General features: G+C 40.5%; 1 protein-coding gene across 1 annotated transcript in view; it reads right to left on the bottom strand.

Moving 5' to 3' along the window:
- The window catches only part of MYH10 (myosin, heavy chain 10, non-muscle), a 141,703-nt gene that overhangs the window by 125,997 nt on the left and 1,169 nt on the right, over nt 1-14,537 (bottom strand). The window contains 1 exon segment of the mRNA XM_015562590.1: nt 8,292-8,667. Within this exon segment, the coding sequence (XP_015418076.1) occupies nt 8,292-8,636 (345 nt within the window). The 5' untranslated portion in view covers nt 8,637-8,667.

Raw genomic sequence — 14,537 nt, forward strand, 5'->3', positions numbered from 1 at the left:
AGTTAAGAGGTTTTATTCCCTCCCTAACTTCAGGGGAAAATCCCTACCTGGGGAAACAACCTTTCTCGGAGAGGTGACCTTGGTTAAAACACAGCGCCAAGAAGGTGAGCAAACATATTAAGAACAGTATGCCATATATGCCAGGTCCCTTGAAACAGCAAGGATGGACCGGCTCTGATCATACATTTCCTAACTGGGCAGGTCATGAGGCATAGTCACATTGTGAGTTATAGATTCCTTAATAAAAGGTCAATCTTTGCCTTAAGGGAGCCCTGTCCATTGTTTTTGTGCATCTAAGATAACATACCCTTAGGATATCAGTCACCATCTTTTCCAGACCTCTCAGAGGCATAACCACCCACCTTCACAGGACAACCCCAAAACTCATTTTCTTGTTGTCTGTACCATCTCTGTTTACTGTAAAAGTTAAATGCTAACTATCCTGTGCCCACTGATGTAAAACAAGTATGTATCTCTCCACTTTGTTTTTCATCCAATCCTAGAGACACCTCCCCCTGGCTTTCTCCACCTTTTTAATCTACCACTAACGACTAATGGATTGCATGGAGCCTTCTCCTTTGATTCTAAAGTAGAAAAAAGAACTGCAAAAGTGTCATTCTCCAGAGTGTCACTCCTTTGAGATTTTGCTTGTGGGACAGTCCTCAATTTTTTGGCTCAAACTCTTATAAAATTTATCTATAGGTTCTGACCTACTCTGTTGACAAAAGAACTATATAAGAATTGGAAAGGAAACTGTCAGTATTTGCAGTCAACACTGAGTGCATTCATGGAAAATCCAAAAGAATATCCGGCTGAACTATTATAATTAATAAATAAACTTACTAAGGTTAGTGATTATAAAGTTAAAATACAAAAATTAATTGTAAAAAACATAGCAATTGTATTTTTACATAATGGTAACAATTAAAAAGCAATATATAGGACACCATTTTAAAACAGTACCTGAAAATCAAATACACAAAAATAAATTCAACAAAAGATGTACATGGTCTCTACAAAGGAAATAAAATATGTTGAGAAAAATTTTAAAAATAAATAAATAGGTATACCCCTAAACTACAAGATCTCATTTTCCTCCAAATTGACCTATAGAATCAACAACTCCCAATCAAATTTCCAATAAGGGTGTGTGTGTGTATGCACACACATAAAACTATAAAAACCAAGACAATATCTACTGGCTCATAGACAGGCACACAGACCCATGAAACATACTAAGGAGTCAACAAACTCATGAACACCTGGCTTATAACAAAGGTGGCACTTCAGAGCAGTGAGATAGGACTGTTTCAGTAAACAACACTGGTCACTTGGGGAGCCATTTGGAAAAACAAAAATCAGTCTTACACTGTCCACAAAATTCAATTCCAAATGGATCTGAGGCTGACCTAAAAAAAATTAATTTAAAAAAATATATATATCATTGCCCTGGTTAGTGTGACTCAGTTGACTGGACATCATCCTGTGCATGGATGAAGCATGGCAGGGTTGTCGATTCACCTCCAGGTCAGGGCACATGCCCAGGTTTCGGCTTGATCCTCCCGTAGGGGGTGTGCAGGGGGCAGCCAATTGATGTTTCGCTCTCACATCAATGTTTCTGTTTCTCCCTCTCCCTTCCTCTCTAAAAATAAATTTAAAAATCTAAACATAAAATCCTATATAACTAAAGGCTCATATCCAATTCAACTGAACTGTGGAATGACCGGTTGCTATGACGTGCACTGACCACCAGAGGGCAGATGCTCAACAGGAGCTGCCCCCTGGTGGTCAGTGTGCTCCCACAGAAGCCGGGCTCATGGCTGGCGAGCCCAGTGGCGGTGGCAGGAGCATCTCCTGCCTCTGCAGCAGTGCTAAGGATGTCTGACTACCAGCTTAGGCCAAGTGGGCCTAATCTGTCAGTCAGACATCCCCCGAGGGCTCCCCGATTGTGAGGACGCAGGCTGGGCTGAGGGACCCCCCCACCCCCGCGCCCCACCCTCTCTCTCTCTATATATATAAATATAATCAAACTCCTCTCTCCTCTGGCTTCAAACTGAGTTCAACCCATGGGAGACATTAGCAGGAGACTGAGGATGGGAGGAGGTAAAGACAGGTAATTTATTCCCTAGGATCTTCCCTGCCAGTTGTCATGAGTTATGGGCATCACTCCTTAGGGGCCACAATTCCTATCAGGAAGCCCTTTCCATACAACTATCCTCTCCCAGTTGAGGTAAAGTTCTTTCCCATTGCTTTTTTAAACACCAAGCTGTGTCAAGGGCTCTCAGCCATCACTAGGGCTGGATTCTGTACAACTAGCGTGTTTTCTAAACTCTATCCACGTGTTTCTAAATCGTCCCCTTAGTAAACTCTCAAAATACCTAGTTTGAGGGCCTTCTGTTTCCTGCTAGACTCTGACTAAATCAGGCATTATCTAAAAAAGCTCAAGATATGAGTTAAAAATATGCATATTCTCTAATCCAGGAATCCCACCGCTAGTTCTATACCTCACAGAAAGGCATGCTTATGTGCACTGGGTACATGTCCAAAGCTGTTCACTGAAGCAATCAATGTTCATAATGTTCCAGTTTCCAAACTGGAAAAAACAAATGTCCAAAAACATTTGGATTAAAGAAAAGGGTCAAAAGTATGGAGCTATTCTTCTTTGATACTATACCCAAACTCAACAAGTGATAATTTCTTAAAGATCAGAGGCAATGTACCTTCTGAAACCCTATCAATGAACTTTTCATACTGTTTTCATTAAAATCCAATGTCTTATCTTGCATGTTGAATGAAAGCTATTACCTATGCATGATTTTGTAATATCTACATGCATCACTTGCAAAACATTGGTTCACTGAATTATGCAAATCTTCTCAATGATGGCATTGCACCACTCTATGTCATAATCACATTTGTCTATCGAAACAGAAAGGTTAAGTAGTGATATCGAGTTCACAGTGGTAGACACGAGTTTCTCCAAATTTTAATTTTCATGTGAAAATTCAAATTTTATCATTGGCAACAAATACAATCAGTTGTTTTCTTTGAAGTGACAGGCTCACTTTATTTCTAAGAAAATATCTGCCAAACACTGTAACCAGAGTTTATCTATCAGCCACTCTATAAAATAAAAACGGTATTCTATTTTAAAAGTAGCAAATGTAGTCTGCAACTTAAATAATGACATGCTTTTCCTCAGGACAACCACCGTAGTTCAACACACAGCAGAAGTGCTTTATACATACTCACCATTTCATCACATGGAATATTCAAAAGATATGGACACAAGGGCTGAGAATTAATAAAATCAATAATTTATCTGCTTTATCAAAGTCATTCTTCTTTTATTATTGTTATTTTTTTATTTTATTAAAGCGGGGGACAATGAGACAAGGAAGGGCTTAGGGTAGAAGAAGCAACAGGAGAGTCTAGACAGGGCTGCTTTGGGTCTCCAGAAATGTTACAGGAAAAAGTGAGCGGAGGCGGGGCTGCTGTCAGCTCTGGAAAGTCAGAGAAAAGGGGGCCTCGGAGACAGGTTGGGGGGTTAGCCCGGGGCCAGGCAGGGCTGTCGATAGCTCTCCTGGTTGCAAGTCTCATGGGCACCCTTAGGATTGAAGAGGTGCATGCCTGAGAGGGAAGGCATGGCATGCTCCCAGGAGGGAGAGCACTAGCAAAGACATTCTTGAGTGAAACTGAATTAAAATGACCACTAGGTACAGTTTGGGGTCACCATCTTAATTCATGACAACGTGTCAATGGATTTTCTTACCATTGTCTGTTCACTGTTGACATCACTACCAATGTCAACAGTGAAAAGGGCAAATAATCATGAAAATGGTTTTGACCACACGGATCCTGGGAAAGTCTTGGGGAAAAACCCTGGAGTCCATAGACCACAATTTGAAAACTACTAAACTATTCCAACACAAAGCAATATGGATGATCTTTAAAAGGTAATGCTGAGCAAAAATTAATAATAATAAATAATAAAAAAGAGGCAGAAAAGGCTATGTAAGAGTCATTCACAAACAGGCAAAACTCAACTATATAATTATATTATTTAGGCATGTATACCTTGTTGATAAAACACACTGAGAGATTTTAAGATACTTCTCAGTAATTGATAGACCAAGCAGACAAAAATAAGGCTATAGAAGATTTAAACAATTAAAAATCTTAGTCATATACAGAACAGACCTTCAATAACAGAATATACCTTCTTTATAAACACATATAGAACTGTCAATATCTATATAAAGCAAGTCTCAACAAAAACAAAGAATGTATTATATGGATTATATTCTTTGACTGCAATGCAATTAATTTAAAAATAATAAAAAGATAGCCCTAGCCCAGTGGTCAGCAAACTCATTAGTCAACAGAGCCAAATTTCAACAGTACAACGATTGAAATTTCTTGAGAGCCAAATTTTTTAAACTTAAACTATATAGGTAGGTACATTGTTATTAACTTAATTAGGGTACTCCTAAGCTGGCCTTTGCTAAAAACGCCCTCAGTCTGAGGGGTCGACCTCAGCGAACGTACCCTCACTTCTTCTAACGCCACTTCTTTAAAATAGACTGGCCCAGGCCGAAAACCGACTTCTGTGCATAGGCCACGAAGTTTCAATTGCACTGTACGTGTGAGCCCGCACGTGGTATTTTGTGGAAGAGCCACACTCAAGGGGCCAAAGAGCCGCATGTGGCTCATTAGCCACGGTTTGCCGACCACTGCCCTAGCTGGTTTGCCTCGGTGGATAAAGCATCGGCCTGCAGACTGAAGGGTCCCGGATTCAATTCTGGTCAAGGGCACGTGCCCAGGTTGCAGGCTTGATTGCCAGTAGGGGGCATGCAGGAGGCAGCCAATCAATAATTCTTTCTCATCAGATGTTTCTATCTCTCCCTCTCCCTTCCTCTCTGAAATCATAAAGATATATTTTTTAAAAAATAAAAATAAATAATAAAAAGATAACTTAAAAACCAACATTTAGAAGTTTTAAAAGTATACTTTTAAAAGGTTCATAGATTAAAGAAGAAATCATAATAGAAATTAGAAAATATTTAGAACTAAATAATACAAATACTACAGAAAAAAACGTACAAGGTGAGCTAAAACAGTACCAGGGGAGATATTCACAGTGTTTAAATGGTTTTTACTAGGGAAAAAAATTAATATTGGATGAGAAGTTGTATGTCAGGGAGATTAAATACAAAGAAAAAATAAGGAAACTAAACCTGTGAATAATCAATTTTTGAAAATTGTGGACAAGATCCTCCCAGACCCCCACTTCTGCTGTGACCTTAAAACTTACAGAAAACTCAGATTTCCCTTCTTTAAAGACCAAGGGGACCATAGTTTGAAAGGAAACTCAGAAAGTCACTCAGGTTATACCTGAGATAAGTGGGGAAAACTCAAACACAATAAAAGATACTTGCAAAGTTGTAGAAATATAATAAAGCATGGCTACAAATAAAATGTCTTTTCTTTCACCCCTTCTCTTTATCCCACAATCTTCCCCTTTCTAGTTCCCTTCTCTCTCCTGGTTGCAGGAGCCTACAGGGTACAATGTGGGGAATGGAGGGAAGACTGGCTCCATTCAACAACGTTTTGGTTTTGTCATCACATGGAGCCTTTCGCAAGTCACTGCACCAGGCATCATCCAAAATTGACCCACAGCTCAAATCTTTGCTCACCATTACAATCTGACCACAATCTCTTAGTTTTCCAGTTTTCTCTCTCCTTCATGGCCATTACCTTCACTCCAGGCCCCTTTGATTTGTTTGACAAGAGAGAGAAGAGAAAGGAACTGTGCTAGCAGTGGAGACACACAGTGGTCAGGCTCTCCTGCCTTCACAGACCTGGGCAAGCCTACAAATGTGGCAAAACCAGGAAGACAAACAACCCAATTAAAAAATGGGCAAAGGACCTCAATAGCCACTTCTCCAAAGGGGACGTACAGATGGCTGAGAGACATATGAAAACATGCTCAAAGTCACTGATCATCAGAGAGATGCAAATTAAAACAACAATGAGGTAGCATCTCACACCTGTCAGAATGGCTACCATCAACAAATCAACAAATGACAAGTGCTGGCAAGGATGTGGAGAAAAGGGGACCCTCTTACACTGCTGGTGGGAATGCAGACTGGTGCAGCCATTATGGAAAACAGTATGGAGTTTCCTCAAAAAATTAAATATGAAACTGCCCATTGACCCAGTGATCCCACTTCCAGGAATATATCCTAAGAAATCTGAAATACCAATCAGAAAGAATATATGTACCCCTATGTTCATAGCAGCACAATTTACAATAGCTAAGCTCTGGAAAGAGCCAAGTGCCCATCAATAGACAAATGGATAAAAAAGCTGTGGTACATTTACACCATGGAATACTATGCAGCAGTAAAAAAGAAGAATCTCTTACCCTTTGGGACAGTATGGAGGGACCTGGAGAGTATTATGCTAAGCGAAATAAGCCAGTAGGAGAAAGACAAATATCATATGACCTCACTTATATGTGGAATCTAATTAACAAAATAAACCGATAAAGAGTGGATCCAGAGACATGGAAGCATGGAACAGAGTGCGGAATCTTGGAGGGAAGGCGGGAGACGGTCGGTGGGTGGGAGGTGATCAACCAAAGAACTAGTATGCATATAAGCATAACCCATGGACACAGACACTAGGGTGCGCAGGGGGACGGGGGTGGGCTAGAGGGGGTCAATGGGGAAATATGTAATACTTTCAATAATAAAGATTAAAAAAATAATGGCAAAACCACACAGCCAGACAAAAATGTGGTCATCATACATATTCTGTTATTCAGTCTCAGCCAGATCCTCAATGCTACTCTCCAATCGTTTCCTTATCTGTGGCTTATCTTCCAAACCTTTCCCATTCTCCTGGAGCCACCTTCCCAACCCTGGTGCCTCTTACTCACTTACTTTCCATCCTACCTCACAGCAGGGGTGGGTGGGGGGAGAGAGTAAGAGAGAGACCTTCGGGCTTCATTGAAATTTCTCTGGCAAAGGTCATGAATGAATTATTCATTTCTAAGATTTTCCCATGGTTAGCTCCCTCCTATCAGTCAGATTCTAGCTCAAATGCTACCTTCTCAGAGCCCTTCACTGACCTGCTGTGGAAAGTCTCCTACTTACTCTATCCCGTTTCATTCCCTTAGAGCAGTGGTTCTCAACCTTCTGGCCCTTTAAATACAGTTCCTCATGTTGTGACCCAACCATAAAAGTATTTTCGTTGCTACTTCATAACTGTAATGTTGCTACTGTTATGAATCGTCATGTAAATATCTGATATGCAGGATGGTCTTAGGCGACCCCTGTGAAAGAGTCGTTCGACCGCCAAAGGGGTCGTGACCCACAGGTTGAGAACCACTGCCTTAGAGGGTGTATCACAAAGGCAGGAACCTATCCTGTCCACCACACTCGCCCCTGCAGGAGGTGCTCTGTACATCTTCACCAAATAAACTAGTTCCTATGGTAGAGCTAGTTCTGATTTGTTGAAGTTCTGAATTGTGTATGAGCTTCAGTGTCACACCTCTTGCATAAAATTCTTTTCCAAATTCAGACCATTAACTTTTCTGTTAATGTCAACTTTTCTGTCTCCTTCTCTTCATTCTAAATCTAAGTTCTACCTACACCGCCTTCTTTAAATCTTTGCCAATTGCATCTACCATCCCTTCAAACCTGTCTTGTCATTCTAGGTTTTTTTCAGGACTTGGCTTGCATTTTCCCTCTTCCTTACCCCTTATTATTTTCAATGACTTTTATATGGTCAGTGACTACACCATCCGGATGTGCCAACTGCTAACCACAGGACAACCCCAGCCTCAATCTCACCCTGAACTGTTTCCTCTTAAAAACCTCAGTCTCATCTTTCCCATTTCCCTGCACCCAGTGAACTGGTTCTTGCCCTCCACTTTACAATTCTGGATTTACCCAGCATTTCCTACCAATTTGCTGTCTGTATCCTACTATTAATGCACCTCTTAGTCCCATATTAAACTCCCTGGTCTTTCTGCCACATGCTTCCCCATCTTATTATATTCCAGAGCACCACCACATAAGTCTTCACATACCATTCAGTATATTTCATTAAAAAAAAATTTAAAGCAAAGCAAGACTTAGCGTAAGCAAGAGACTATCTTTAATAGAAATAACAGTGTTAAACAGAGACTGTCACTAGTCCACATTCTCATTTGATTATGACAGTATGTATAATTTACATTACTTCCCAGTCACCACACTCACGTGCTTAGAGGGAATACTTACATAGATAAGTCCTGAATAGTAACGATCCTTCAGATTATGTAAAACAGAAGCTTCATTCAAGCACGTCAATTCTGCCATATCCTCCACCTTGGAAAACTTAGGTGGGTTCATCTTCTGAATATCATCTTTGTTGACCATTGCTTTCTTTCCATTCTCTGCCAACTCCACCAGAACTTCATCTCCCCGCTCTTCTTTGATACTAGCTGCCTCAAAACCATGGCGTTCTGATGGAATCCAGACTAGCTTTTTCGCCGTCCAATCAGCCTGTGTGGCAGGGTTGTAGATGACAGCCCTGTCCACAAAGAGATACCTCTCTGGATCTTCAAGTCCACTTCTCTGCGCCATTGTAAACAGAAGGATCCAAGAGCAATTGCCTCTATGGAAAGAGGAGGAGGATAAAGTTAGATACTCAAACATATAAAACTAGAGGCCCAATGCACAAAATTCGTGCAGGAGTAGGCCTTCCTTCCCCTAGCTGCCGGCACTGGCTTCCCTCTGGCACCCGGGACCCGGGCTTCCCTCATAGCCCTGGCTTCATCTGGAAGGACGGAAAGATGTCTGGGAGGATGTCCGGTCTAATTAGCATATTATGCTTTTATTATTATAGATGAGCCCTGGCTGATGTTGGCTCAGTTGTTTGAGTATCATCCTATGCACCGAGAGGTTGCCAGTTCAATTCCCAGTCAGGGCACATGCCCAGGTTGTGAGTTAGATCCCCAGCAGGGGGCATGCAGGAGGCAGTTGACCAATGTTTCTCTCCCATTGATGTTGCTCTCTCTCTCTCTCTCTCTCTCTCTCTCTTTCCTTCTCACTTCTTCTCTCTCAATAAACACACACACATATAAAATCACTTATATTTATATATAAAATTTACAAATTTTACTCCTTTGGTAAACAGAAAGCATAAACTTTGAGTTAAAAAGCTGGGGTATTCCTCTTTATGGCCATATTAACTGAGTTTCCAAGGTAAATTTCAGGGTGATCACAAATTATGACTGGTTGTCTGAAGACCACTCAAGACACGCCCTCAGTTACTGAGGGCTGAAAAACAAGCAGAAGGGCAAAGCAAAGTTCTAGTTTGACTTTCCCCCCTCTTCATCTCCTCTTTCACCCTCACCACAAATTCAACAGAGTTAAGACGGGAAAGGATAATGAAGAGAAAGAAAACAAAAATTCATAATAAAAAGCCTATGGAGTGGTACCAGAATTTGTTTCACCACCAGGATATAGCTACAGAACACATGAGGAATGACAGAAGAGAAAGCATCGGTCTCAAGCAGGCCTCCTATTCCATCCTCAAATACCCCAACTCAGTTTCCCTATAGCTTGTCTATGGTCAGTGTGGTCTTAATGTGATCAAATAAGGCCACAGAGGAAAAACGTAACTTGGCTTCACGTAATAGTCTTTCAAGTATGTGATGGTAGCTATTCAGGTCTCCACTCCCCTTCCTGCAGCTGCTCCTACTCCCTCGGTTCCTCTTTAGCATTCCATCACTCATCAAGGCTCATTCCACTACCCTGAGCTCTTGCCTCCAAACAGACTCGATGTGCTTATGCTCCTTTAGAGTGTGTGACCAGAAGTAAACATAATATTCCAGATACAGTTCCACCGGTACCACAGAAAAAGGGAGCGCTAACAACCATAGGGACACACTAGGGAAAGCTGTTAATGTATTTCAAGGCCTAATCGGTGCATTTGTACTCATTCACTGTTGGCTCAGAATGAGCTGTCAGCCAAACCTCCATACATGCTGCTCTAAGTTACCCCGCCTCCTATACTTGTGCAATTGGCTTCTTGGATCAAATGACAAGATTTTATAGTCACCACTCACCTTTCTGATGAGACTCACTTATCGCCTTTACAATATCTTTTTGGAATCCAATACCATCATTAAACACTTTTCTTATTACTCCAAATTCCAGGTGGTTACAAATTTCATAAGCATGGATTCCATCCATGACTTCATCCAAATCAATACAAGGAGCCAACTGAGTACCTATTCTTGCTCTATCAAATCTTCCTAACTTCTCCCAGACACCAAATTGATGGGGATTCTTTATAGGCAAAATAGAAGGCTGAAAGGTTAACCATAAAATAGTCCAAGGTTTTAAAGAGGTTCTTAACCTTGATTCCGTAGACAAATTTCAAGCTCAAATGGTATAAAAAAGTTGTGCACTCACTTTATACATGTATGTGTGCTATTCTAATTTGTTAAATGCATTTAAATATATAAAATAAATATCAAAAATATAAGTCTTTGTTTTACTATGGTTGCAAATATTAAAAAATTTCTATATGTGACACGGCACCAGAGTTGTTAGGTTTTTCAAAACGCTGACAGGCCGAGCTCAAAAGTTTGCCATCACTGCTCTAGAACGTGGTTCTCAAACTCTGGCATGTGCACCAGCAGCACCTACACACTGCCGGGCCCCCATCCCAGAGTTCCTGATTTAGTTAAATCTGGGGTGGAGCCTAGTAACTTGCATTTGTAACAAATTCCCAGATGATGCTAATGCTGCTAATCCTGGCCCCCACTTTGAGAATCATTGCTCCAAAGTTCTCTGGCTGCCATGGTGAGCCACTGTTACTAACCGGTATTTGAGGGGGAAAAAAAAAAAGTTGAAAACCAATGTTCTAGACCAGGGATCCTCAAACTACAGCCTACGGGCCACATGCAAATACAAATATTGTATTTGTTCCCGTTTTGTCTTTTTACTTCAAAATAAGATGTGTGCAGGGTGCATAGGAATTTGTTCAGTTTTTTCTTAAACTATAGTCCGGCCCTCCAACGGTCTGAGGGACAGTGAACTGGCCCCGTTTAAAAAGTTTGAGGACCCCTGTTCTAGACTAATTCATACCAAGATTTAAAGACTACGCTAATGTTTTAAGGATAATAGATATGGACAAAACAAAAATCACAAAATGAAAAAACGTCACAAAACATGTAACATTAAGACTTCTATAAGTAAAATTGCTAACCTGTTTTTTAATTAGCATTTTCCTTCTTACAGAAAATATTCATGGACACATGTACAATCCAAAGAATGGTTTCAGCACTAGCTGGTTTGGCTCAGTGGATAGAGCATCGGCCTGCAGACTAAAGGGTCCCAGGTTCAATTCTGGTCAAGGGCACATGGTTGGGTTATATGGGCTTGATCCTCAGTAGGAGTGCAGGAAGCAGCCAATCAATGATTTTTATCACTGATTTCATCTCTCTCTCCCTCTCCCTTCCTCTCTGAAATCAACTATATATATATATACACACACACACACACACACACACACACACTTTTAAGTAAAAAAGAATGGTTTCAAAGGACCATTACCTCTAGGGACTACTCTATAAGATCATTAACAAGTTTTCTGTCTTTCCAACTTATATACTGCTAAGGAGGAGGCATGGCTTTGAAGTGGGACTTACCCTGATGAATTTAGAGACAATCAGACACACACTCTGCCTAAAGGACAGTCTATCAAAAACAAAGATATCCCACTCTAACAAAATGTGATGTTATTCTTAATATTCTTTTTAGGTATTAACTGTATGTCCCATATAACACTTGGAAAACTGTCTTGCTGCCAGCTGGCACACACACATTTCTTTACTTTTACCTAGGGTATGCTTAAATTTTTTACTATAAGTCAGAATAATTGATCATTTCTACAGCAGGTTTTTTTTTTTAAGTAAATTATGTATTTAAGAATTATTTTATCAAAGTGTACATTTTAAATGTATTAGTACTTTTTTTGGTGGGGAAATGCTTATAATAGTTCCTATCGATATCGCTAAGTGATTAGAGCATCAGCCCACACATTGAAGGGTCACGGGTTTGATTTCCAGTCAAGGACACATACCTGGGCTGTAGGTTCAATCCTCAGCATGGGGAAGCAACCAATTGATGTGACTCACATCAATGTTTCTCTCCCCACCCCCCTCCCTCCCTTCCACTCTATCTAAAAGCAATGGAACAATATTCTCAAGTGAGAATTAACAAAACAAAAAATCCAATACATCACAAAAGTGTAATTACAAAATATTCCCTGTTTTGTGGGTGGAAATCACACACACACACACACACACACACACACACACACATATAAAAAACGGTAACAACTACTCATGGGTCTTCACTGGGAAGTGGGATTAAACATTTTTACTTTTCCAGAGTTTTCTACAACTAAACACTATTCCTTACTATATGGTAAGCACTCAGCCTCGCCCCTGATCCAAGGAGGGAATCTATACCTACTGATCAAATATTACATGAGTTGGTCCTACCCTCACTTCTACTCCACAACCAAACACCTACCATTCCTTCAAATCCTGACCCAAATGACATCCTACCCCAAGTTCTTTTCACGTCAATCTGGCAACTGAATCCTTCTCCTTCCCTTAGCATTTTGTGCTGCTCTTCTGGCATTTTTCTTGCCTCCTGTGCATTGGCCGAGAACCTAGCAGGCGTAGGTACTCAAATCATTCTTTAGTTGATAGTGTTCATGAGGCCACTGAGGATTTTTTGTTGTTGTTCACTTTAATTCTTCACTTGTGATTGCCAAATATGTTGTATTTTTTTCCATTCCATTGTACATTTGGGACCCAATCTTGATAATACTGGTATTTAAAGTGAACCACTCCCAAATGCTTTGCCTTGTGGAAAGGATAATATCATAATATTTAAAATAGCAAATACTGTTGTTATATATCACTAATTATGGCCAGACACTATTCTAAGCAGTTTACATATATCAACTCTTAATCCTCACAAAAGCCCTATGAAGTAGGTACTATTTATATCTTCATTATACAGATGAGGAACCTGAGGCACAGAGAAGGCCAAAAACCAGCTAACAAGTAGCAGAGCTGGGCGTAAACCCAGAGTTCAGTTCCTGAGTTCATTCTACAACAGTGGAAGGTGACAGGGAGGGAATTTTGAAGGGCATGATGTGCACTATAGACTGCCTCTCTACTAAGTAAAAACCCTATCGATTATGGCTTCAAGAGTACAGGCTCGGCCAATAAACACACTCGCACAACCTAGGAAATGCTTTATATTTTATATATATAAAAATAACTATACTTAGGGGAAAAACGAATAAATAGGAACCTCTTTGCAGGAGACACAAAGGTTCTTGGTATCATTTGAAATAACTGCCTAATTATAGTTAAATCATTTATATGTGTATGAATTAACCCCCTACAGAGTCAAAGCCCTATGTCCTTCATTGGTTTTAGGGGCACACACTCTTGGGCTCCCTCCCACTAGACCATTTTTGACTTCCAATAAAACGCCACCCAGAACATTTCTCAACTGCCGTCCAGCACATACCAAAGTATGGATACAGGGAAACAATTAAATTTTATGAGTATCTTGCATACAAAGCCAAACAAAAATGGATAAATTTCCCATGATAATGCATCCCTCTACGGCAGATACACTAAAACAGAAATTGTCCCAATTTGTGTAACACTATCTCGGAGGTCACTTGCACTACAGAGACCCGCGAGTCTGTTAATTTACCAATATTCTGCTTAATCAAACGAGCACAGATACAAACCAAGCGCGAAAGGGCACTGTGGCTAGTCATGGCCTGCACCATCTCTCAGTTAATATTTGTGTTACATTATTTCTGAAATGTGAACCCAACACCAGGAATTTTCATTTCTATATGATGAGAAAGTACACAAACCACAGCCGCATATAGCCTTTCACCACACAACGTGCCCTTCAAAATTTCCTCCATCTCACCTCCCATCCAGCCTGTCTTCATTTGTAATCATTTCCCCAAGGAGCCCAAATAAAAAGCCCGGCTCTCGGGTCACATCCCTTCGCTGTAAGAGCTCGTGCTATATCGCACAATGACACCATCTGCTTTCTCCAGATAAGAAAACGGGGAAGAGCTGAATTTAAGATGCAGAAGTAAGGAGAAGCATAAAATGGCCACTTTTCCAGAATCGGAGACACACAGGGCATATACATCAACACCACAAGCATGGGACTAAACAGAATAACGAATAAGGACGGACTGATGAAGGAAAGGAAAGAATAAATAGGTCCAAGTTTTCCAGAGTGAATACCATATCAGGAATAATGAAGCGTGCCTCAAAGAATCCTCAGTTTCCATGTTAAAAACACACACACACACACAAAATCTCGGCAAAGCCCAAGTATTATATCTGGTATTATATTATTCAGCGAAAACAGCCGTCTTTGTTTCATTTGCAGCCTGGATCTACCCCGCCTGCT

This window comes from Myotis davidii, unplaced genomic scaffold, assembly GCF_000327345.1.
Source record: "Myotis davidii unplaced genomic scaffold, ASM32734v1 scaffold37, whole genome shotgun sequence".
NCBI lineage: Eukaryota > Metazoa > Chordata > Mammalia > Chiroptera > Vespertilionidae > Myotis > Myotis davidii.